The sequence below is a fragment of the Equus quagga genome, chromosome 2, assembly GCF_021613505.1.
Source record: "Equus quagga isolate Etosha38 chromosome 2, UCLA_HA_Equagga_1.0, whole genome shotgun sequence".
NCBI classification, from domain to species: Eukaryota; Metazoa; Chordata; class Mammalia; order Perissodactyla; family Equidae; genus Equus; species Equus quagga.
In genome coordinates, this window is record NC_060268.1 from 79,398,979 (window position 1) to 79,425,810 (window position 26,832).

The following is a 26,832-nucleotide window of genomic DNA, read 5'->3' on the forward strand; positions in this document are numbered from 1 at the left end:
TACATACACACACACACACGATGATAGTACGGCTGTGTGCCAGGGACTGATGTGAGCACTTTATATATGGCAGTTCGTATGCCAGTGCCCCCTCATAACAACCCACGATGATGCCCGTTGCACAGATGAGCAAACTGAGGCCCGGAGGGTTAACTGACTGCTCTGAGTCACACGGCTGGGGAGCGTGTGGCTGGGTTTTGAATCCAGGCAGCTAGACTCCTGGATTCCTGCTCTTAAATATCATTTATACTGCCTCTCAAACTTTTTTCCTTGATTGTGAAGGCAGATTATGCCAATTGAAACAAATTTATAAAACCCTGAAAATAATTTAAAATGTTTAAATTAGCAATAGTGTCACCACCAAGGAATTGCTGCTATTGTTATTTTCTGTATCATATTCCTTTCTATAGTGTTCTCTGTGCATATTTTGGTACCATGTTACCAGTGGCTGCTAAAAATTCCAATAAATGGTTTATCGTGATTTCCTTATTCATGTCTTCACTGCAAAGCATCTTGCTTCCAACGTCTGATAACCACTTGACCCACTTCTCCCCTCTCTGTGCTCTTTCCATTCCTATACGTGTATTTCCTTCTAATTCAGGACGAAGGTCACCAGACAATTTATTGGCAACTTCACGAGGTCTTTTTTCAGTAGAATGATTTCAGAATCCGTCCAAGTGGTGCTATTTCCTCCTCCACGTACGCAAACAAGTTCTCATTTTTCAAATGTCACTTTGAAGTGAAAATGTCTCCCTGAAACTTAGCATCCTGAACATCTAATATGACACAGCTATTCATGAAAAAGGAAACCTGTAGCACCTACAGAGAGGCTACGTAAAATCAGGAGGTCATTTTTAAAATGAACAGTAACTACATTTCTTCCTGGTAGGTGAAATGGCTCCAACAACAAGAAGTTAAACGGAGGGTGAAGAGACAGGTGCGAAGTGACCCTCAGGCCCTTTATTTCAACGACCCCATTTGGTCCAACATGTGGTACATGGTGAGTAGGGCGTGGGCCTCTCTCTGCCCCCAGGTATTTGCCATGCGGTCTTTCTGAGGTGGGTTAATTTCCCCCAACAAAGCTAAATTCTCTGGGCTGGCCCTGTGGCGTGGTGGTTAAAGCTCAGCATGCTCTGCTTCGGCAGCCTGGGTTCGTGGGTTCAGATCATAGGTGCAGACCTAGACCACTCATCAACCAAAATAGAGGAAGATTAGTGCAGATGTTAACTCAGGGCCAATCTTCATCAAGCAAAAAAAAAAAAAAAAAAAAACTAAGTTCTCATGATCACTCCAAAGAGATACACTTCAGCTCGAGTGTAAAATCACAACTTTAACACTGAGGAGCACAAGCATTGTTGTGAATTTTTTCTGAAATTGCGTGAACCCCAGGAGGGGGATCTTTGAGCAGGAAAGCAACGTGATGCAGGCTGTAGGACTAAGTGGTGAAAATGAGTCCCTGGACACAGCCCCCTGCGTGGAGGTGATGCCCTAGGAAAATGGCAGACAGATTGCCAGGTGCAGGAGAAGCACCCGGAGCCCTCCACGTTTACTCTTCCTGGAAACGGGTGGGACAAAGAGCATCCTCGCTCCAAAGGGCATGGGAAGTGTTTCCTCCTTGTTTACATGCAAGCATCAGAGCACCTCTGGTGTGCACGGCCTGTCCATTGCATGAGGAGTGTCCATTTTGGGGGTCTTTGTGTCTTCTGTGCATACAGCATTGTGGTGACAAGAACAGTCGCTGCCGCTCGGAAATGAACGTCCAGGCAGCATGGAAGAGGGGCTACACGGGAAAAAACGTGGTGGTTACCATCCTCGATGATGGCATAGAGAGGAATCACCCCGACCTGGCCCCAAATTATGTAAGTCAAGCCTTGGAACTGACATGCAAAGATTGTCAACCGTGCTAGTCATTAAATGAGTACAAATTAAAAATAACAGCAAGGCGCCATTTCCCCCCATTATATTAGGCAGTACAGAAAGCCGTGCTCAGGAAGGTTGGTGAAACCAACTGTCTCCTGCCCTCCTGGAGTCAGGGAGCGGGTTTGCAGAGGGATTCATCCACGTGTTTGAGGAGTCACACATCATACTTTTGGGAATGGATCCTAAAGATCTCAGAAACACGTATATGGAGATAATCATCAGACCAACATTAAAAACAAGAAAAATGACAGTTAAAACTGGATGCAAACTGCCTGGGTTCCTGTCCTGGTCCTGTGACTTATTAGCCTGAGACCTTGGGCAAGTTGCGTAACTTCTCTGTGCCTCAGTGTCACCATCTGTAAGATGGGGTTAATGATAGGACTACCATCTCATAGGGTGATCATCAGGATTAAATGAATTCATAAATGTAAAGGAGAGAGCCTGGCACATACTCAACATGATAAATGCATTCAATATTCTACGAAACCCGGGTGCCTAACAGTGGTTAAGTCAATCATATCATATCCGTTTGATAGATATACAATTTTGCAGCCCTTAAAGATGACAGTTCTGAAGTCTGTGTCGACAACACCAGAGAGCTTATATGATATGTTTTGAAAGGAAGATGCAAAATTATATGAATACTATGAGTATATAAACACAAACATACATATTAAACATATAAGATGAAGGAAATTCGGACACATGCTACCGCATGGGTGAACCTGAAATTCTGACACATGCTACACACGGATGAACCTTGAAGACATGCTGTGTAAGATGAGCCAGTCACAACAGGACAAATCCTATGTGACTGCACTTACACGAGGCTCCGAGAGTGGTCGAATTCATAGAGACAGAAGGTACAATGGTGGCTGCCAGGAGCTGGGGGAGGGGAAAATGGGGAGTCAGTGTTTAATGGGCACAGAGTTTCAGTTTTGCAAGATGAAAAGACTTTTGTGGATGGATGCTGGTGAGTGTTACACAACATTGTGAATGTACTTAATGCCACAGAACTGTACACTGAAAAACAGTTAGGATGGTAAATTTTGTTATGTATATTTTACCACAATAAAAATATATCTGAGATGATAGTTATGGTGAGGGAGTACCAAGTGTGTGTTTTTCTCCAATTTCCAATAAAGGCATAAAAATAATTTAAAACGGGGTTGTAATAGGCTGTGCCATTTCTCTTCAGTCACTAAATTTCATTTCTTAGGATTCCTACGCGAGCTATGATGTCAACGGAAATGATTACGACCCATCTCCACGATATGATGCCAGCAATGAAAATAAGTATGTCACTTTGTCTCTTTCCCTGCTTCCCTTCTTCCTCCCTGCAGAATCACTGCTGACTTGGCCCACAGAAGGGATCCTGGAGAGGTGATGGGGTTGGCGGCGCTTCTCTGGCTGCCTGGCGGGTGTCTGGAGCTCACCCAGGAGCAGAATCCAGACCTGACACAGCCCATCAGGCACAAGGCAGCCTCTGTGGATTTAGCCTCTTCCTTAGGGGCATCATTTCTGCTGGTCAGCTAGCAATGGATGTTTGACCAACATTGTTCCTACTCCCAACCTTGTTGGAATGTTTTAAAAGGATAACCCTTGGTGGTCTCCATGATGAGCTGTGTTAAGACAGCAGTTTGGCCTATTGGAGCACGTGCATGAGCTTTTTTGACTGTCCATGACCTTTTGAGGGAGGTGGAAGGGGCACAGGCGACACTGGATAAATCTGGGTTCCATTCCCAGCTCCACCGTTCCCGGCTGTGTGGCTGGGTGCAGGTTGAGTAACCTTATTGCGTCTCTGTGTCTTAGAGGCTATTCTGTGGAGGCGATGCTCCCTACCTTCCAGAGTTTGGAGAGTGAGATGACAGGTGAAGAACACACAGACGCTCAGTAAACCATGGTCGTTACATCATCTTGCAATGAAGGCGGCGTGGTTAGGAGAGAGTGGGTGACTTGAGGGCTGTAAATGGCAGGCCTGGACTTAGAGTCCAGTTCTCCAAACCTGGTCCTGGGAGGTCATTTGCTGTGTCCTGCTTGTCCTTTCTCTGTCAGCATGCCCATGTCCCAAGCTCTCACTATCCTTAAAAAAACATTTCGAGGAAAAGAACAAAAGCCCTTTCTTTCCTCCCCACTGTTGACACAACGCTTGCCAGAGTGCGTCCTCCCTCCATAGAATTTCAATGTTTGGTAGATTCGATTCTGAGGCTCAAATACTGGTGTCCACATGGTGCCGTGCAGCAAGGCTCGGCTGCTGCTGTGGTCAGCACCGCAGACTGCAGGCCTCCCTGGAGCCACACAGGCCCCAGCCCCACGTCCCAAGGTGCCCTTCCTGCTCAGCAGCAGGCATGCCTGGGGTGCAGGGCTCTCGTTCCCCGGCCACACGTCCAGGGGGCAGGGAGGAATGATCCAAACACTATGCAGTGACCCTTGAAGGGCAGGATTGAGTCCCCGGGTGAGACATCGAGCTCTGCGACTCTGCACTGGCTGTGGGGCTGCACAAAGTCCAGGGACGGACAGATGACTCCCTTCTGGAGGGCTAACACACAGACCAGGACGATTTTTAAAGGCGATTTTAAATTTGAATCAATGATTCTAATCCCCTGCGGACTCTTCTCAAAGATGTAGTGTTTAAACATGCCCATCTTTTGGCCTCTGCTGGAGGCACTGACCCGAGGCAGCACATTGGAGAATGGGGTCATTACTGAGGAAAGCAATTTGTTTTTCTGATAATTTCTTCATAATCCCTCTGCTGCTGTTGACTGTTTGGTTGAGAGCCTTATTCCTCTGCTTCTGCTTACATGGCCTTGGAAATGGTGGGAGGGCTGTCCCGAGGTGAGCGTGGGGGTGGTAGGTACACAGGGGACACAGCGTAAGCACTGATTTGTTCTTTCTCCCATCCTGCCAGTGAGGCAGGCATTTACCTTGCACCTGTACATGCCAAGCAATGTGTCGTGGGTCACAGGAAGGCAGAACTTGGGAGGAGGGAAGCACAGGACCCGGGGCGCTGGGTACAGAGCCCCTCCCTGAGATGTAGGAGTATGGGAAGAGACAACCCGAGCAACTGCTCACCATTTGCAGGCGGTGGAAGGCCTGGTCAGCCTGCAAGTGTGGCAGGGGCAGGACTGCCAGGGCCGTGCGAAGCCTTGATGGCTCCCTCCTAGAGCCGGCCATCAGAGGAGGAAGAATGATGAGAAAGGATGCAGGAAATGGGCTTTAGTGTCATTCCCTGGCTTAAAGACAACTGACTCTTGCATGAGAACTGAGCAATGCACTGAATTCACTAAAAATTGCTGGGCTGCATCTTAACTTCATTTTTTCCTTTGCTTTAGACACGGTACTCGTTGTGCAGGAGAAGTGGCCGCTTCAGCCAACAACTCCTACTGCATCGTGGGCATAGCATACAATGCAAAGATAGGAGGTAAGGTCCGGGAGCTGTTAGGTACACATCGCTGAGCCTGGGAACTGAGCAGGTGCACGCCGTGGGCAGGAATGGTCCTTGACTGTCCACGTAGCCTCAGGGCACTGCAGCCTCACCTGGGACTCTTATCTCTCCATCTGGAGGTGCTCAGGCTCACTCACATGGCTGTGCTGGGAAGCCGCCTTCCCTCCTGCTTTGCCTTTGTGGGGGCAGCTGTAGCCCCCTCAGCTCTGCTACAAGCAGCACAAGGTGAAGTTGGGCCAAGAGTTCCCGGATCACCCATTCTCTGGGGAATTTCTTGAGTTTTGAAAAGAGGGTCCCCAACTTTTACTTAATTAGGACTCTCTGCCTACCCTTTCCCTTGAAAATCTTTGAAGTCGCTGGGATTTGTCACTCTGTGACAGCATTAACCCCCAAGGGCATGTCCTGCAGAACAAATCAGGAGATTGTCACCTGGCCTTGCTCCTTTGTAGATAGTTCTTTTGTGTTGAGATGTGTAAGTTCTCCCTGGAGTTGTTTTTTCTTTTGGGGGCAGGGAGGAAGATTGTCCCTGAGCTAACATTTGTGCCCAGAACATTGTATGTGGGACGCCGCCACAGCATGGCTTGATGAGCGGTGTGTGGGTCTGTGCCTGGGATCCAATCCCACGAACCCCAGGCCACCAAAGCAGAATGCACTAACTTCACCACCACACCACTGGGCTGGCCCCTCCCTGGAGCTTTTGATAATGAGTAAAGACCCCTAAGAAGTCTGCCCATGAGCTGTAGGACCAAGCTGACCTGGTACCAATCCCATTCGCACCATCCACTGGCTGTGTGTACTTGGGCAACTGATGTAACCTCTCTGAGCCCAGGTTCTTTCACCTGTGGGGGAAGAATGGCAATGATGCATCTGTCTCCCCAGGTTTGTTGCGATGATGAGGTCAGATGCCACTTGTGAAAGCACTGGCTTTGAGGTCTGCAAGGAGTCACTGGCTTCCTCCATCATTCCTGCTCAGACTCTCAGAAAAACAATAAAAATGACTTATGTTGCTTTGAGTGAGGGGTAGACTCCACCTTTAGGCTTGTTTGAACCTGGCTCCCCAAAGCCCCTGGCCTGGCGGCATCAACATTGGAAGCTGTTAGAAATGCAGAATCCTGGCCCCCATCCCAGACCTACTGAGTCATCGTCTGCATTCTAACAAGATCCCAGAGGGTGGACCACAAACACACTTTGAGAAATGCTGGTTGAGAGGGGGCCCTGGAGTCAGGCAGGTGGACAGCACCACATCCTGGCCTGTGGTGAGGAGTGAGTGGAGTCACGTCCATAAAGACCCTCCAGAGAAAGTACACAATGAAGATGGTTTGTTCTCACTAGATTTGCTCTATATTCTTTGCAAAATTGTTTACCCGAGTTTCCCAGATTCTGGAGAGAGCACCTCTCCTTCCAGGGCTTGGGAATGGGAATATTTTTAAATTAATGCATAATATCTTCGAGCATGAAATGCATGTATAATACTGTACTTACCACTGAGGGGGAGAATAAAGAGATGACAGACGTAGTTTGGGCCCTCCAGGAGCTCAGCGTGTCTTTGAGATGAGCAGTGCCAACGTGAAAGACAGTCCAGGACCAAGTACTGAAGTGACAGGGGCAGACAGGGAGCCCCCGGAGAGGCAGGGCAAGCATGCAGTGAGGCTAGAGGCCTGAAGGCACAGTATGCACCTCACATGGGAGGATTCGGCTGGGAATGGAGCAAGTGCTGAGGAAACAATAGAATCTGCAGCATGGAGCCTGTCATGCAGGGATAAGGGACATGTGCTGGGGCTGGCCATGGAGAGGCAAGTGTGGGGTTGAGGCAGGCCCTGCCCCAGGGAACCTGTGATAGTCCTGTCTCCAAAGCTGCTGTCCACAGCTGCAGCCTCTCCACACAGGCAGCCACCCCTTCTTCCTGCCACTCCCTCCAAGCCCATGCCTGGGCAGAGCAACTGTCAGTCACCCCTCACATGGCCTCTCTCTGTGAGTGTGCTGGCACACAGCAGGGAATGTCTCTGAGATGCCGCTGGAGCTGACCATGTGCTGTACCTCTTAATGTCTTTTTGTTATTGTTGTGTTGCTCAGGAGATTACTATGTATATCCTGACATCGCAGTCTCTCTGGAATCAATATCATACTACTTCATGTACTGTGTGAACCTAAAACAGATCACTTGCGTTCACACTCACTCTCATCCTTTGTTTTTATGTTTGACTTCATGTTATAAACCCACAGTGCATTGTTATTCTTGCTTTAACAGTCAGTTGACTTTAAAATACTTATGAAAAGAAATCTACTTACCTTCATGTTTAACACTCCCTGTGCTCTTTCCCACTTTCCAGCTTCAGGTTTCCATTTGGTTTCAAATTTTCTACAGGCTGAGAATTTCTTTTAGTATTTCTTGAAGTGCAGGTTTACTGGTGAGAAATCGTCTCGGCTTTTCTCTGAAAGTGTTTCTATTCCATCTTCATTTTTGAAAGAAATTTTGCTAAACAGAATTCTAGCTTGGTGTGCTTTTTTCCCGGCACTTCCAAGGTGTTATTCCATTGTCTTCTGGCGTCCATGTTTCTGACGATGAGTCAGTCGTCATCCTTATTGTAGTTCCCCTTTATGAAACGTGATTTGTTCCTCTGGCTGCTTTTATGTTTTTTTTCCTCTCTCTGTGCTTAGCCTGTGACGGTAACATCCTTTGGTGTAATTTTCTTCATATTTATCCAGCTTGGGGTTTGCTGTGATTCCTAGCGGGTTGTTCTTTTTTTTTCTAAATCAAATTTGGAAAAATTTCTTCGAATATTTTTTCAACTCTGTTTTCTCTCTTTTCTCTTTGGGCATCAATTATAGTTGTTAAATTGTTTGATATACCTTACAGGTTAGTGAGACTGTGTTCATTTTTTAAATCCTTGTTTCTCTTTGTGCTTCAAATTGGATGATTCCTATTACATTGTCTTTAGATTTGCTAATCCTTTCTTTTGTTGTGTTCAATCTGTTGTTAATCCCATCTAATGAGCTTTTTTTGGGGGGGGAGTTAACTTTTAGATTTTTGTGCTTTTCTGTCCTATGATTTCCATGTGGCTGTTTTTTACTGTTTCCACATCTTTTCTGAGGTTCCCCTTCTCATCACCCATTATATCTATCTTTTATTTTAGACTCTTTAACGTCTTTATAAGAGTTACTTTAAAGTCTTTTGTACTAGTTCCAGTATCTAGGTCTTTTGTGGATATGTTTCTAATGATTGATTTTTCTTTTTACAATGGGTCACATATTCCTATTTGCACATCTGGTAACTTTTTTTTGTGCAGTATACATTGTTATGCTACATTGCAGAGACTCTGGATTCTGTTATCTTTGTCCGAATATTGTTGAGTTTGTTCTAGCAGTCAGTTCAGTCTGAACTTGCGGAGGCTTGATTATTAATTGTTTTATGATTTATCTCTTTCTGATTTGCCCTTAGCCTTATGGAAAATCCTTTAGCCCAAGCACATAGTCTTTACTCTTAGATCGTGACCCTCCTGGTATTTCACTGGAAGGACTGGAAGATTTACCAAGACCTCTAAGTTGACAAGACTCAAACTCCAAGTTGACTCCAGCTGAATATGGGCAGCAGCTGAAATATCTGCTCAGCTCATTCAGCCTCCAGCTGTTCTTTTCCTCCTGGACTTCTTAGAGTCTTGCCCAAATATGTTAAATTCAGGGGTCAATCAAGTGTTTGAGGGGAGTTTATATGTCCTCTTCTGTAACTCTCTTCTTTCTGGGATTTCTCTCAATTTCCTTCTGCTCCAGCAGTCCCAAACTCCATCCCATGACTCCCTAGGAGGATAAGATTGTACTTTCCTGCTTGAGTTCTAGCTTCTCTAAACCAAGAGAAATGGAGAGTTTCCTCAGAGCAAAAGTCATATTAATTTAGATCATAACCAATATGCTTCCTTCTTTCAAGAATTGAATCCCCGACCCGCCTCTTCTTTCTTCTAGTTGCTTTACAGTGCCCTTAAAAGTTGAGTTTTTTTTAACAAATATTTTGTCCAGAGTTTATAATTATTATTTTTAGAAGAGTTGGTGTGATAAAAGCTACTTTCCCATTATTGGAACTAAAACTTGTGGTTTCTATTTCTTTACTACATAGATGGTGTGTTAGTTATCTATTACTGCATGACAGTTCCTCCAAAATGTAGCTACTTCAAACAGCAACCGTTTGTTATCTAGCACAGATAGTGGCTTAGCTGTGTGATTCTGGCTCAGGGTCATTCCTGAGGTTGCAGCCAAGCTGTTGGCTGTGACTGTAGTCTGAAGGCTTGTAGTTGAAGGGGCTGAAAGATCCACTTCCAAGATACCTCACTTATTTGGCTCTTGGTTTGGAGTCCTCAGTTCTTGCTGGCTGTTGACAGGAGGCCTTGATTTCTCACCATGTGTACCTCTCCATATGGTTCTTACAGCATCCCCACAGCATGATAGCTAGCTTCCCTGATTGCAAGTGGTTCAAGAGAGAGAAGAAAGAGTTGGCAGCAATGTTTTTTATGACCCAGTCTTAGAAGTCACATACTTCAGTCATACTCTAGTGTTTAGAAATGGGTCATTAAATCTAAACACACTCAAAGGGAGAGAAATTAGGCTTCACCTTTTGAATGGAAAAGTGTCAAAGAATTCTGAGTATGGTTTAAAATCACCACAAATGGGTTCCTAAAAACTTGACTACATATTTATACAAATGGATAATTTTTTCTACTAACTTTCTTTATAAAATTTTACGTTTTTTATGTTTTAGCACATAAAAATAATTAAATCAAATGAAAGAAATAGTTGCACTGTCCAAATTATATCTTTAAAATAATATTCTTGCTGGAATATTACTAATAATCAGGACTACTCCAACATATATATACCGTTTGTCAAAGTACAGAAGAGTACAGAGAAGAAGGTAAAATATCATCTAGATCCTGGTGAAAGTAGGAATAACCAGTACTTATTGAGTGTTTGCTAGATAATAGGCACTGATCTAAGGTCTCTATATGTATAATGTTATATAAAATCCACAGAACACTATGTTATCATTGCTGCTATTATCCTCACTTTGCAGATGAGGGCCAGAAAGATTAAGTAACTTGCCCAAGGTCAAACAAAGGCTGACCTCTGGCCCCAAATCTTAACCTCTACTCCTTAACAGAAATCTTTAAACTGTATGTGTAGATAGGTGGATAGACAGATAGATGGATATTATTTCATTAACATTTGATCATACTATACTTGTTTTTAGTAACATATACTGAGCTTAACTTTATGCAAATTAACACAAGAGAAACTAAGTCCAACTGAGTAATTGCTGGACTTCAGATTTAATTATATGTTGAATTTTATTTATTTATTGTTTAATTTTATGCTTAGTTTTTTAAATTTATGTGAATTTCACAGAAGACAAAGAAATTCAGGTTGAAATGAAGGAATTGCTGAACTTTACATAAATATTTTATTATAATGAGAAGTTTTCTCAAATATCTATCTGTTATATAAAAAAAATAAAACCCCAAGGTTATGAAAATCTCTAAGAGGCCAGGGTTACTTTTCTTTTTAATTACTTGTTTCCCATAACAGATAATTAGCACTTGAGTTTCTTCTTACCTCTTCACCTCCACACCTCAATTTTAGTTTTTTGTTCGTTTGATTTTACGCTGTCAGGGTTCAGTATTAACCTTCTGTCACTATGGTTCTCACAGTCGGTTAGTCTTGGTTCCCCACCATCATTTTCAGCACTGCTTTTGCAGCCTGAGTTGTTTATTTTGATTCATCTCTAAATTCACTGGATTTCATCTCTGAGTAACTTTTCCAAGAAAGGCTAACAGGTGCTGTATTTCCTCAGTTCTTTCTTGTTTGAGTATGTCCGAAGGTTGCCTTTACAGTTGCATTATGTCTGTGTTATATGTTATATCTTTACAGAACTTCACTCATTTGTCTTCTGGATTCAGCATTACTTAGAAAAATTGGAGGCCAGCCCGATTTCTTCCCTTTGTAGTGGACTGAATTTTTTGGCTTGGCTAGAATTCTTCCTTTATCCTTCAAGTCTAGTAGCTTTGCTGGGCCACCTCTGGATGATGCTATAAAAGCTGTTGTTGGAATTTGGTATACTTGAAAAAGATCTGGATTTTTTTTTGTTTTATGTGAATTTTCTGCTGTTATGGCTTTGACTATTTTTGGTTCCATATGTTCAGTTCTGTTCTTCATGTGTACCATTTATACATATATTGGATTTCTTTTTCCTGACTTCTATATCTTTCTAACCATTTTTAACTTTTTGTTTCTTTTTCATTTTATTTTTCCTCAATTTTTCTCAAACCTGTCTTCATGTCTCTGACAGTTTCACCCGTGTCTTTTTCCCAGAGAAAACTCTAATATGGCTTTCGTTTCTAAAGTTGTTTAATTTTTTCCATCTGTTTCTTTCCTGATGAGGATGAACACACTTTTGATCTCTTTGTTTTGTCTTATTTTCTCTTCATTGAACCCTTGTATCTCTTTGAGCCCTTGCTTCAGGAGAAATCATACTTTTTGTTAAATTTTGGAAATTATGGAGAAATGCTTGTTTATGCTTTTCATCATTTTCTTGTACTCATTATTCCCCTTTTTTCCTTATTTCTTTCAGCATCATTGCATAGGTGTCATGATAGTTGCTTTCTGATTGTTGTTATGGTTGACTGGAGAGGAGATGAGGATTTTCTCTTTAGATCAGTAAGATGCTGACATATGGGGAGGAGGACCAGGGGAGTGAGCCAGGCTGCAGGGTCTGAGGGCTTGGTTTGTGAACTCAGATCCTTCTCGTCTGCCAGTCCAATAGCTCTAAGAGATCCCCTTCGCTCACCAGTGAATTAGTGTTAACTCATTCCGGGCTGACCACCCTGGGGACAGAGCTGAGTGGCACTCACTGTTTCTCCTCCAACAAACCACGCCACAAAAGCTGCCTGTTCTTGGAAAGATGGTGTATCTATATGCCTCTTGGTCAGACTTCATTGTTTCTAAAATAATGAATGTTGAGGTGGTTTTTCATTTTTGCTGTAAAAGTAACGCAGTGTGGCAAAGAAACAAACTCCCCCAGCCATGCATGCCTCAGTCATATGGCCCTCAGGTGCAACACCTACTTTATGGAGAAATTATACATCCTTGGGAATCACAGTGGAGAGTGGGCTTCTCCTACGTGTTTAGTGGAAGTCCCTAACTCTTACTTTAGAGAGATTTTATTTTTTTATTAAGTTGTAGAGCCATACGTTGATGATTTATGCCTCTTTCCTATATGTAAGATTTCAGTAAAAATCTATTTAAGATTTTTTATGATGTCAGATTTGTTCATCTTTCTTTATGACTCTTGAGTTTGGGATTTTGCTTAGAAAAGCCCAAGATGATAAATCCATTTTCCTGTATTTCCTCTAATAACTGAGTTTTAGAAGAATAGTTCATCTTAAAACTTTTATGGTTTCGTTTTTTGCATTTAGCTTTTAATCCATATGGAATTTATTTCTGTGAATGGTGTGAACTTTATTTCTCCCCAAAATTAACATTTAGTGCTCTCCACCTGCCACCCTTATCATATACTAAATTCCCCTGTGTGTACTGGATCTTCCATTATGTTTTGTTAGTCTGTTTGTTTTTAATCCCTAAACAACACTTCACTTTTAATTTAATAGGATTTTTTTGAATAACTGATAGGACAAATTTCCTCTTATGGTTCTTTTTCAAAAATTTCTTGGCTATTCTTGCACATTTTCTCTTTCAGATGAACTTGAGAATCTGCTTGTCAAGTTCCATAAAAAATCCTGTTGGGATTTTGATTGAGATTGCATGGAAATTATAGATTAATTGGGGGAGAATTGACATCTTTACAATATTGAGTCTTCCCACCAGGAACATGGTATGTTTTTATTTATTTAGGTCTTCTTTAACATCATTTTAAAAAGTTTTATCACTGTCTTCATATCAATCTTATACATTTCTTGTTAGGTTTATATCTAGGTTGACTTTTTAAAAATTATATTTCTAATTGGTTAATAACTGAAATGGATGTAGGATAGCTATTGATTTTTGTGTGTTAGTTTTTTATATCTGACCACCTCAATGAACTCTATTGGTGCTATTATTTTTTGTTATCTTGGCTTTTCTAGACAGGTGTAAATAAAAGCTGTCTGTAAATATAATGGTGTGTTTTTTTATCTCCTTAATATTAATAACTCTCATTTATTTTTCATGTCTTATTTCACTATATAAGGAGTCCTGCTGAATATCAAATAGTGATGGTTTATAGGTTTTGTTGTTTTATTTCTGACGTATACAGGAATGTTCCTAGCGTTATACCATTTGTAGATGTCTTCTGTAGGTTTCCTGTACTTACTCTTTATTAAATTGAGGAGATTTTTATATTCCCAGATTTCTAAAAGGTTTGATCAGGAATGGATGTTGAATTTTGTTGCATGCTTTTTAAAAAATCATCTATTGAGGTAATTATATTGTTTTTCAACTTTACTGTTTAATCTGTTTAATGTAGTAATTACAGTAATTGATTTCCTAACATTGGAAATTTCAGTCTTCCATTCTTGGAGTAAATGCTGTTTGATTATGAGTATTGTTCTTGGAACACACTGTTGCATTCAATTGCTAACTTTGTGTGTGTGGTGTTTGCATCTCTTTGTAAGACAGATTGGATTACAGTTGCTGTTTTCTGTGATATCCCTCTCCAGTTAGGGTGTTAAAATTGTGCCGGTTTTATAGAATGAGTTAGGAAGCTTTTTGTCTTTTGCTATGCTCTGAAATAGTTCCTATTCTGTGGACGTTGCCTGTTTTTTGAAATGTTGGTAGAGCTGATTAATCAATCTGACCAGACATGGTGACTCTTAAAGGGCTAGATCTATTCAGGTTTTCTGTTTCTCTTGAGGGAATTTTGGTATTTAAATTTTCCTAGAAAATCATCTATTCTTCAGATTTTCAAATATATGACATATGAATTTACTATTGTATTCTCTATTTACTATTGTATTTTGATATTTTGGGTTGTTCGAATTATTTTATTTTCTCATTTATAATTTTCTATTTTTCCTTGTTTGTTCAGTCCTTCAGTTTTTAAATTTTTTTTTTGCTGAGGAAGAGTCACCCTGAGCTAACATCTGTTGCCACTCTTCCTCTTTTTGTATATGGAGCACTGCCACAGCATGGCCACTGATAGATGAGTGGTGTAGGTCTATGCCCAGGAGCCAAACCTGGGATGCTGACATGGAGCATGCCGAACTTAACCACTAAGCCACCAGGGCTGGCCCTAAATATTTATTATTGTTCTTTTTTCCTAGCTCCTTGAATATAGAGTCCTTGCTTCTTTATTTTCGGGCTTTGATGTGCTCTAATAAGTAGATAAATGTTTTATGTATTTTCCTCTCATTATCTATCTCTGGCTTAATTATACAGTGCTCTTTTTGTTATTCATTTCTGAATAATTTTTGATTTCAGCTTTGATTTTTGTCTTTAACTCAAGAATTATTTATAAGAGACTTAAAATTTTTTCCAATTAGATAGATTTTTTTCGTGCTCCTTTTATTGCTAATTTTTACCTTTGTTTGCATCAGGATCAAAGACTGTTCTGTATAATTTCTGCCTTTTTGAATTTATTGAGAATTTCTTTGTGGTCTAATACACGTTCAAGTTTTGTAAATATTGCAATGGGTGTTCGACGAGTATTTTCATTCTATGGTTATTGAGTACAAAAATCTATGTAAATTAGACCAGAGGTTGCAGCTGGTGACCCACAAGCTGCCTTGGCCCACAGATGTGTTTTGTGTGACTCACAGAAGTGTTTTTTAAAAACTTGAGCAAACAATTACAAATCAAGAGATTTTATGTAAAAATATGGATGTGGGTTTCTCTTGAAAAATCAGAAGCTCCGACCATGCTGGGCCCTCATTCATTCATGGCAACAGTTTGGGGCTGCATAGTGACTGCTCCTTCAAAGGCTGCACTTCACCGGTCACCCTCATGGCCCGGTTTACTAGACCTGTCCAGTTCTACTGTTTATCTTGCCCGCCTGGTGCCTGTAGGCATCCGAGTTTGTCACCTGAGGACTTGGTCAAGCTCATTCAAAAGTTCAGGAGTCTTGTGTTTTGTCTACCTGGTCTTTTTCTAAGAAGGGATCTTAGTCTCCATGATGATTGTGGAATTGTCAATTTCTCTCAGTTTTTTGGTGTATACATTTCTTAGCTATGTTACAAGGTGCACAAGAGTTATCATCTCTTGTTGTGTAATGAATCTTGCTTTAATCAATATAGAAATCCTCTCTTTGTCTCATTCTTTTGGCCTGAAATTGTTCTTTGATTGGTATTAATATTGGCACACCTGCTAAGTTATTTTATCATCACTTTCCTCATATGGTTTTTATCCCTTTATTTTTAACCTTAGTTTCGTAAGTAGCATGTACCTGGCTTCATTTTATTTTTTTGTACAATGTTAAGAATTGCTTTAAAGAGGGAATTTCATATATTCACACATGTTCTGATTTCAGATATGTTTGGATTTATTTCTGTTATTGTATTTTCTCTTTTTAATTAATTAACTAATTAACTTACTTATTTTCACTGTTTTTCTTTCTTTTACTTACCTACCTTTTGATAGATAGATGTAGGTTCTTCTCTGGTTTTCTTTCATTCTAATGGCTTGAAATTTTTACATTCAAATTCTGTTTTTCTAATACCCTGCAACACACATATTTGAATTTATATTTTTCTGCAATATTTAGCATTAATCAGTACCTAACCCTTCCTCCTGAGAAAAACAAGAACTTTACCATGGTTCCACTTTCCTCTGCATCTTCTCCTCTCCTTCATTACCTCCCAAAATTGAGATCATCCAGGATTTTCAGTCCGTGTTGTTATTAACGGTTTCACATTATGCAGTGACAATTATGTGAGCTTAACTATCCAGTTGACCATTTTCTTTGGTCACCATTGTTACTTTAATCTTGTCTTTCGTTTATGTCAATTTTTTTCTATTCTACTAGGTTCTCTCCTCTACTAAATCATTCATTCTTCCAAAAGCTATTTTTGAGTGCTTGCCATATATGTGGATGGTTTTTTAGATGGTAAACTTCCCAAGTCCGTAAAGTCTTTATTTTCTCCCAATAAAATTGACTGGGTTTAGATTTTATGTTCAAAATAATTTTCACTCAGAATTTTAAAAATATTGTCCCATGGTCTTTTGGCATCCAGTGTTGCTGATGAGGGTCAATGCCCTTTTCAGAGAACTTGCTGCTTCTTCCAGAAACTTTCAGGGTTTTTCTCTTTCATCGTACTAGGATTTCACCTTGTGTGTCTGGATGTGCATTTGTTTTCATTTTCCTGCCTGGCCCTCAGTGAGCTCTTAAAAGTCATTAACAGTTTTACGTTAGCCTTCAACAGTTATGTGAGCTTAACTCGAAAGGTGGGTCAGTTTCTTTGGTCACTTTTTTCTAGATTCGAGATTTGAGATTAAAATCTAAAGACTTGTGTGTTTGGCTTCAGGAAACTCTTCTGTTATTTATTTGACTCTTTTGCTTTATTTTTCCTCCTTCCATCCTCCTGGAACTCTGACTAGACAGATGCTAGAACTTTGCCTCTTAACTTTCTTCTGGACTTTCCATCCCTCTGATCCCTTTTATTGGGTCTTGGCAGAATCTCTAAACTCAGTCTTCCAGCTCTCTGATATTTTTAAACTTTGAAAATAATTTACCCTCTAGAATTTCTAGTTGATGTTTTCAATAAAATTTTAATTTGAATAAATTAATTTAATTTCAATAAAATTTTTCTTTGAAGTAATTGTAGATTCACACCCAATTGTAGGAAATAATGCACAGAGATCTAGTGTATCCTTTACCCTGTTTTCTGTAATGATGACATCTTGTAAAACTACAGTACAGTCTCACAACCAGGATATTGACAGTAATATAGTCAAGATGCAGAACAGTTCATCACCAGAAGGATCCTTCATGTTGCCCTTTGATAGCCATACCCACTCCTGCCCCACCCTCTCCTTTACCCCTGGCAATCACTAATCTATTCTCCATTTCTATAATTTTGTCATTTCAAGAATGCTATATAAATGGAACCATATACTATGTAACCTTTGAGATTGGTGTTTTTCACTCAGCATGATTCTTTGGAAAGTCATCCAGGTCATTGTGTATATCAGTAGTTGGTCCTTTTTTTATTGATAAGTAGTATTCCATGTTTATGGATGTACCACAGTTTGTCTAACCATTTACCTGTTCACAGACACCTGGATTGTTTCTAGTTTTTGGCTAGAAAATCACCTACAAACATTCTTGTATAGGTTTTTGTGTGAACATAAATTTCATTTCTTTGGGATAAATGTCCAGGAGTGCAATTGCTGGGTTGTATGTTAGTTACAAGTTTTTTTTTTTAAAGGTGGCAAATTGTTCTCCAGAGAAGCTGTACCATTTTGCATTCCTACTAGCAAGGTATGAATGATCCAGTTTCTTTATAAGCTTACAGTATTTGGTATCATCAGTGTTTTTTATTTTAGCCATTCTGACAGGTATATAGTGATATCTGATTAATTTGCATTTCCCTGAAGCTAGTGACGTTGCATATCTTTTCATGTGCTTGTTTGCTATCTATATATCCTCTTCAGTGAAATGTCTCTTCATGTCTTTTGCTCATTTTCTAACTGTAGTGTTTGATTTTAACTTTGAGCGTTGAGAGTTCTTTATATATTCTAGCTACTAGTCCTTTGATGATTATGTTGTTGGTGAATATTTTCTCCCACTCTGTAACTTATCTTTTCAGCTTCCTTAACAAGGTCTTTTCAGAGTAAAAGTTTTTAATTTTGATGAAATCCAATTTATCTATTTTTCCTCTTATAGATCATGTTTTTTTGGTATCAGTCAAGAACTCTTTGCCCTATCTTAGATTCTGGAGATATTCTGTTTTTTCCTAAAAGTTTTATAGTTTTAGGCTTTACATTTTGAATGCCATTTTGAGAGATCCACTTTGAGTTAATTTGGTGTCAGGGGTGAGGCTTAGGTCAAGGGCTTTTGGTTTTAATGTGGTTTTGTTTTGCTGCCTGTGGGTGTCCAATTGCTCCAGCACCAGCTGTTGAAATCCTGTGTTTCTCCCTATGAGTTGTCTGCACTTTTCTCAAAAGTCATTGGATATGTTTGCGTGAGTTTATTGTTGGGTTCTCTGTCTGTTCTGTTGATCTGTGTGTCTGTCTCTCTGCCAGTGCAGAGTCTTCGTTATTGGAGCTATATGTAAGTTTTGAAATGAGGTAGACTGATTGCTCCCACTCTATTTTTCTTTTTCAAAATTATTTTAGCTATTCCAGTTCTTCTGCCTTACTATACAAGTTTTATCATTATCTTGTCAATATCCACAAAAAATCTTGCTGGGATTTTGGTAAGGATTGTGTTAAACTTGTATATCAGTTGGGAGAGTTGATATTTTTACTATGTTGAGTCTTTCAATTAGTGAACACAGTATGTCTCTCCATTTATTTAGATCTTCTTTGATTTCTTTCATCAGCATTATGTAGCTTTCACTATACAAGTTTTATGCATGTTTGGTTAGATTTACACCTAAGTGTTTCATTTTATTTTTTTTATTATTTTTTTTAAAGATTTTATTTTTTCCTTTTTCTCCCCAAAGCCCCCCGTACGTAGTTGCATATTCTTCGTTGTGGGTCCTTCTAGTTGTGGCATGTGGGACGCTGCCTCAGTGTGGTCTGATGAGCAGTGCCATGTCCGCGCCCAGGATTCGAACCAACGAAACACTGGGCCGCCTGCAGCGGAGCGCGCGAACTTAACCACTCGGCCACGGGGCCAGCCCCTGTTTCATTTTATTTTAAGCGATAGTAAATGGCATTGTATTTTTAATTTCAACGTCCATGTATTTATTGTTAATATACAGAAATATAAGTTTTTTGTATGTTGATCTCGTGTCCTGCAACCTTTCTGAACTCATTTGTTAGTCCTAAGAATAGATTCCTTGAGATTTTGTACTTGTTAATATCACCTGCAGATAAGGGGAGTTTTGTTTCTTCTTTCTGATCTGTATGCCTTTTATTTCCTTTTCTTGCCTTATTGCCCTGGTGAGAACTTCCAGCCTATAGCAGACATCCTTACCTTGTTCCTGGTTTTAGGGGGAAAGCATTCAGACTTCCCCCATTAGGTAAAAGGTTAGCTGTAGGTTTTTGTAGACGTTCTTTAGCAAGTTGACAATGTTCCCTTCTATTCCTAGTTGTTTGAGAGCTTTTAAAATATGAATGGGTATTGAATTTTGTCACTGCTTCTTCCACGTTGAGTGGAATAATCATATGATTTTTCTTATTTTGATTGTTATGATGGTTGTTTATATTGGTTGATTTTTTAATATTAATCCAATTTTGAATCTGAAGTAAACTCCACTTGGTCATAGTGTTTTCTTTTCATATATTACTGAATCTGTTTGCTAATATTTTGTTAAGGATTTTTGTGTCTATATTCATGAGGATTTTTGGTCTGTAATTTTCTTTTTCTCTTCCTTTTTTTCTGTACTGTCTTTGTCTGGTCTTGGTATTGGGATAATGTTAGCTTTAGTAAATGAATTGAGAAGTGTTTCTCCCTCTTTCATGTTCTGGAAGTGATTGTGTAGAGTTGATGGTAATTCTTTAAACTTTTAGTAGAATCCTCCCATGAAGCATATGGACCTAGAGATCTCTTTTTTGGGAGATTATTTTTACATTGCAAGTTCAATTTCTTGAGAAGTTACAGGGCTATTCAAATTATCTGTTTCATATTGGGTGAGTTGTGGTAGTTTGTGTTTTTTGAGGAAGTGGTTCATTTTGTCTAAATTGTCAAATTTATATGTGTAGAGTTGTTTGTAGGATTCCCTTCTTACACTTTTGATGTTTGTAGAATCTGTCGTGATATCCTCTCTTTCATTCCTAATATTGGTAATTTGTGTCTTCTGGGTTTTTTTCTGTCATTGTTGCTGGAAGTTTATCAATTTTTATTGATCTTTTCACAAAACTAGCTCTTTGTCACACTTGTTTTCTTTAGGGTTTTTCTGTTTTCAGTGTCATTGTTTTCTGCCCTTATTTTTATTATTCCCTTCCTTCCTCTTGCTTTGGGCTTATTTAGCTTTTCTTTTTCTAGGATCTTGAAGTGGGTGGTATAGGTTGTTTATTTGAGATTTCTCTTTTCTAGTGTAGAAAATAGTGCTATAAATTTCCCTCTCAGCAGTGGTTTAGCCATGCCTCAGATTTTGATAAACTGTATTTTCATTCTCATTCAGTTCAATGTGTTTTTTTCTTCCCTTGAGATTTCCTCTTGGATCTATAGATTATTTAGAAGTGTGTTGTTTTGTTTACAAGTGTTTGGCGATTTTTCTGTTATCTTTCTGTTATTGATTACTGGTTTGATTCCATGTGGGTGAAGAACATTCTGTGTGAGTCCAATTCTTTTACGTTTGTTGAGGTTTGTTTTATGGCCCAGGATCTAGTCTGTCTTGGTGTATGTTCTGTGGGCACTTGAAAACAACGTATATTCTCCTGTTGTTGGGTGGACTGTTCTCAAAATGTTGGTGAGAACCTGTTGGTTGATGGTGTTAAGTTCTTCTGTATCCCTGCTGATTTTCTGTCTAATTGTTGTATCAGTTGTTGAGAGAGGAGTGTTGAAGTCTTCAAGTATAATTGTGGATTTGTCTGTTTCTTCTTAAAGTTATATCAGTTTTTGTTCACACATTTTGTAGCTCTATTGTTTGGTGCTTATACATTTAGGAGTACTATATCTTTTTGAGTTGACCCTCTTGTCTTTAGAAAATGTCTCTTCCTGTCTCTGGTAATTTCCTTTGCTCTGAAGTCTGTATAATATTAATGTAGCTACTTCTTTTTCATTTGATCAATTTTTGCATGATATATCTTTTTCCAACCTTTATTTTCAACCTGCCTATTTTGTTATGTTTGAAGTTTCTTATTACAGCATATATTTGGGCCATTTTTTTTTTAATCTGCCTTGCCAATCTCTGTCTTCTAATTGCTGTATTTAGGCCATTTACACTTAATGTAATTTTTTTTTTCCTGAGGAAGATTCACCCTGAGCTAACAGCTGTTATCAGTCTTCCTTTGTTTTTTTTTTGGTATATGAGCTGTGGTGAGAGCATGGCCACTGACAGATAACTGGTGTAGGTCTGTGCCCAAGAACTGAACCCAGGCCACTGAAGCAGAGCATGCTGAACTTAACCATTAGGCCACCGGGGCTGGCCCAACACTTAGTGTATTTGTTAGGACTTCAGTCAGCCATTTTATCGTTTGTTTTCTGTTTGTTGTCTCTGTTTTTAGTTTCTCTCTTTTTCCTGCCTTCCTATGGGTTACTTGAATACTTTTTAGAATTCAATTTTGATTTATCTGTAGTCCTTTTAAGTGTATCTTCTTGTATAGCTTTTTTAGTGACTGTTCTTAGTATTACATTATATATACATATCACAGTCTTTGAATGTTGTCATTTTACCAACTTGAGTAAGGTATAGAAACCTTACCTCTCTAACATCCTATTACCCTCTCCTGTTTATAATTGTCTTAATTTCTCTACATACATTTAGAACCACATAAGTTATAATTTTTGCTTTAATCATCAAACATAATTTAGAAAATTCGAGAGGAGAAGGAAAGCCTGTTGTAGCTGTAGGTTTATGTGTCTTGCAAGTTTGGATAGGGTTTAGCTATGATTTCTTCCAGTACTTTCTCAGCCCTGCCTTCTTTCTCCTCTCCTTCTGGGAGACCATCCAATGACATAAATGTTAGATAATTTGTTATAGTTCCACAAGTCTCTGAGATTGTTCATTTGATTGAAGTTTTTGTTGTTGTTTTATTTTTTAGTCTGTTTTCTCTCTGTTGTTCAGATTAGGCCATTTCTATTGTTCTGTCTTCCAGCTCACTCTTTCTTTCCTCTGTTCCCTGCATTCTGTTGTTGCGCCCATTCACTGAGTTTTTTATTTTGATTATTGTATTTTCAATTCTAAGATTTCTACTTGGTTCTTTTTAATATCTTCTTTTTCTTTGCTGAGACTTTCTGTTTCTTTATTGAGGTTTTGTATTTTTTCATTTTTTAAGGCTTATTCATAATGGCTCATTGAAGTATATTTATCATGCTGCTTTAAAATATTTGTCAGATAACTCTGACATCCCTTTTACCTTGATGTTGGCATCTGTTGATTGCCTTTTTTCATTGCATTTGAGATCTTGCTAGTTCTTGGTATGATGTGTGATTTCTGATTGAAACCTGTACGTGTTTGTATTATATTAGGAAGCTCTGGGTCTTATTTAAGCCTTCTATTTTAGATGGCTTTCTCTGACACTGCTAGGCACGGGAAGGGAGACCCACTGCTTCATTATTGCCAGGTGTAGGTAGACATCCCAGGCTGTTCACTCATACACCGGGGAGTAGGAGGATTTCTCCTTAATGCTGAATGGGTGGGAGTTCCAGCTCCCCATGTGGCCTCCACTGACACTATAGTGCAGTCACCTTGTTACTGTGGTTGATGATGAAAGTTCTGCCTTTCCACCGAGCCTCCTGATACCACCCCAGTGGGTCGGGAGAAGGACACCTTTCCAGGTAGGAAGGCCAGACTCCCCACAGAGTCTTCATTGACCTCATGGGGATGAGTCTCTTTTTTGGTTGGGAGGGAAAAAGTCCTGTTACTTGCCCTTTTTTGACATCGCCTAGGAGGGGTGTTGGGACTCCTCATTACAGCCTTGTAAAGTGCAGGTCTAGGCTCCCGGCTTGGCCTTTACTGCTGTGGGTGAGTGTGGTGCCACAGTGTTGTCTGTGGTGTTTGTCTACCCTAGAGCGGCTATTGTGTAGGAAGTTTCTGTCTTGCTGGGCTGCCCTTTCCTGGTCCTTTAGCTGGAGGGAGCAGGCCTTGCTTGGGACTCTTTTTTGGTCTGCTTCCTTTGGCACTTCTAGGTTGCCAGCATCTTCACCTCCAAGTCTGGGTTATGTGAGACAATAAGAATCCCAGGGAACTTATTACCATGTTGTTCCTTGGGTCCCATGGTCACTAGCTCTCCGCCTTTCAGAGTCGTTTGTTTGTTTTATATATAATGTCCAGGGTTTTGACTTTTCCTAGCAGGAAGAATGGGAAGAAGTGCTTCTCCTCCATCTTCCTGGAAACACAAGTCTTCTTGTTGATTTTTAACAGATGCAGTACCTTCTTGCATTATTTTAAAGATGTTGGGGCTGGCCCCATGGCCGAGTGGTTAAGTTCGCGCGCTCCGCTGCAGGCAGCCCAGTGTTTTGTTGGTTTGAATCCTGGGCGCGGACATGGCACTGCTCATCAGACCACGCTGAGGCAGCGTCCCACATGCCACAACTAGAAGGACCCACAACGAAGAATATACAACTATGTACTGGGGGGTTTTGGGGAGAAAAAGGAAATAATAAAATCTTTAAAAAAAAAAAAAGATGTTAATGATACTTATTTTGAAGTTTTTTTCCCATTTGCGATATTAATCCTGTATCCTTGGGTTCATCTGATTTTTTTTGTTTTGTTTTATTTAGCTTTTTAATTTGGTAGTTTTCTTTCTCGATGTTAGTTTTCCTCTGATATTTGCTGATTCTTGGTTGTCCACTTGTGTCTGTGCTCACAGATCCCTATTAGGCTGCGGTGGTTGTCACTTCTGTTGGCAGGGTCTGTCTGGGACGTGGGAGCAGGAGGGACCTACTATGGGATAGTGTTGCTTCTGGCAGGTGGTGGGTGGACTCCCTGTTCCCAGGGCACTGTACCACCTTTCTGGCCTCACGCCCTCTTTCTCTGTGTTAGCCTCTGAATTGAGTCCGCTCGCTGCTCAGCCTGGAGGAGGAGGAGGCAGCTGACCTGCTGCTGCCTCAGCTCCTCTCCCTGATGCTTGCTCAGGGCCCCTCCTGTCCTGGCACACCAGGCCTCGAGATTGCAAGTGCTTCTAGAATTGCTTCTACCTCGGCAGAAGTCTTCTTCCCTGGGACACTGCTTACTCCTGCTGGCCAATCCAGTCTGCTTGCTGTCTTTCTAGAGTTCCTCAGAACATCTTGTCTGCCAATCTTGTTTTCAGGGCCATACAGATTTGTTCTAGGGATTTGGGTCCTGAGGATAGGTAGACCAAGTGCTCAATTTCCCTTCATGGTCTGGTCTCTTTAGTATTTTTATTGTGATGATCACAACAGCTATCACTGATGGCTGTTAGTTGCTGGATGCTACCCCAGACTTATCCTCATCTTTGCATGTAATCCTCAGAAAGATCCTGTGAGCTGGATATTATCATGGCCATTTTACACCAGGGGGAACTGACAGCCAGAAAGGTTACCCACCACGTCTAGGTTCACCCAGCTGCTAGGAGGCAGAGCTGAGACATGAACTCAAGCCCGTTGACCTGAGGCCTGGATTGTCCCTTTGCAGTTGTAGCTCTCTGATGCCACGACATAGTGGTGACCCAATGAGGACAGCTGCCACCAAGTTCTGTGAGCAGGAACAGAAGTAGAAAGGAAGGTTCCATGGTGTGCACGTGTATTCTTTTCCTTGAACAAATTCATATTCCCTCTGAGAATAATTTGTTCTTACTTCCCTCTCTTGGTCTAAAATATATGAAGCCATGCATTTCAACATTTCAACCTTCCTCTGATAACGGGGAATAACATAGGAAGGTAGTGAGAAGGAATAGAGATCATCCTAGCTTCTCTTCTCATTTAACCTTTCTTTACTCTCTCACTCTGTTAACCTTTCAAAAATAATTTCAGCCCTCTTCATAGTTTGCCTCCTTCTCGCTCCCTGTAATGCTTTTTTGCTCTTACCCCACCTGCTTCTGTTTGGCATTGGTGGTGGGCAGCTCCCAGACTTAGTTGCATCCACCAGCCATGAGCTCCGCAGCAGCAGCAGCTCACCTACAAGCTCAGCTCCGTGGGACAGAGCCCTTCCTGCTGGTGCCCAGAGGGGTGCAGGCTGATGGTGTGAGCCTGGTCACTGCGTCAGGTCCTTCTGGCTTCAGGGCGCCTCCCAGCATCCTGTGAGACAGGCTCTCTGGGGATCCAAGTGTCCACCCAGACCTGAGCAGAACTTGCTGTCAGGGAAGTCCGCAACCTGTGGGGCAGGCAAGTGAAGCCATCATCCCTTTAGCTTTAGGAGGCGCCTAGCTTTTGGCAAGTTCCTCACCTGTGCTGGTGCTTAACTAGAGTCAGACGTGTTCCTGAAGCGGGACCAGGGTCACCTGGGATGCAGTGTTTTTGGTACCGCACACCCTGCTTCTAGTTTCAGAGAAGCACCAAGCCCAAGGGGCGGATCCCAAGGCTGCTCAGGAGCAGGCAGCAAGGAGCAGGGCAGCTGGAGGCTGCCTAGATCACCCCTCTGGGCCTGGCAGATGCTTTGACACAGAAACCGCCCCCTGCTCAGGCCTCAGAAGTGTGCACATCTTTTCAGCCTGTGTTTACTCCGTTTCTGGAAAGGAAAACAGCAACAGCCAAATTTCTGTTGGTGTTTTTGTTCCATATTTTGATTGGGGAACTGAATCATGTTTTTCCTTTCAAAACATGAAAATGTTAACTACATAACAGCTAAATTAATCCATAACCATAAATTAGTTAATTATGTTAATTCAGAGTCACAGAATTCAATCTCATTAGCGTTTCCATTAAGCAGTTCAGGCTTGTGAGCATTTAAGAGGACAGTTTAAGCTGCAGATTAATCTTCAAAGGCTCCAAGTGCATTTTCAACTGCAATGATTTAAGATGCATTGGGAGGTTTGGGGGATTTGGTGAATGTGGGCAGTTACTATCAAGGCACTGGTGCTCTCAGGGAGCTGGGGTTCGCCACCCGGGGCCCCCCCCCCCCCCCCCCCCCCCCCCCATTCTCATCAAAGGCCCCTGCCTGCTGGGTCTGAGCATCACTAGGCTAAGCCATGGGAAGGAGGAGATGGACAGAATCGGCCATAGCTCCTTCACTCACCCCTGTGTCTCCCTGGTGGCCATGCCGTCCCCAGGCTGCCCTGCTGCAGCAACCCCCAGAGGACAGTGAGACTTGACTCTTGAATGCCTTGGGCTACACAGTCCAGGTTTCTGAGGTTGTCCTCACAAACAGTGAATGAGGAGAAGCTTTGCTCCTGGGTGTATGTGGGAAAGACAGAGAGACAGGGAGAGACATATTCAAGTCCAAATGACAAGCTCTCAGGTAGTCCTGTTTATGGCAGAGGAAATGTCTGATTTTCGTGGTGGTGTGATTGTCTTACTTTTGCTGCCGTCTTGTCTCCTTCAGAGGCTCGTTCAGGGCATGTGCTCACTTCCTCTGTCACAAGTGCAATCCTCTCAGGGTTCCTTGCTGTCCCCACTTGCAGGGTGGATATTTGGGTGCCCCATCCATCTCAGAAGTGTGCTGTTCTGTCCGGTGTCCAAGCTACCACCTCTCACTGAATAGCTGTGTGTCCCTGGTCAATCCACTGTTGTTCTCTGGCCCCTGTTCCCTGGCAGGGAGACCAGG

General features: G+C 41.1%; 1 protein-coding gene across 1 annotated transcript in view; it reads left to right on the forward strand.

Moving 5' to 3' along the window:
- Nucleotides 1–26,832, forward strand: part of PCSK6 (proprotein convertase subtilisin/kexin type 6) — a 225,301-nt gene that overhangs the window by 108,107 nt on the left and 90,362 nt on the right. The window contains exons 7-10 of the mRNA XM_046652769.1: nt 890–1,000; nt 1,716–1,859; nt 3,140–3,216; nt 5,253–5,341. Of these exons, the coding sequence (XP_046508725.1) occupies nt 890–1,000; nt 1,716–1,859; nt 3,140–3,216; nt 5,253–5,341 (421 nt within the window). The remainder of the gene's footprint in view (nt 1–889; nt 1,001–1,715; nt 1,860–3,139; nt 3,217–5,252; nt 5,342–26,832) is intronic.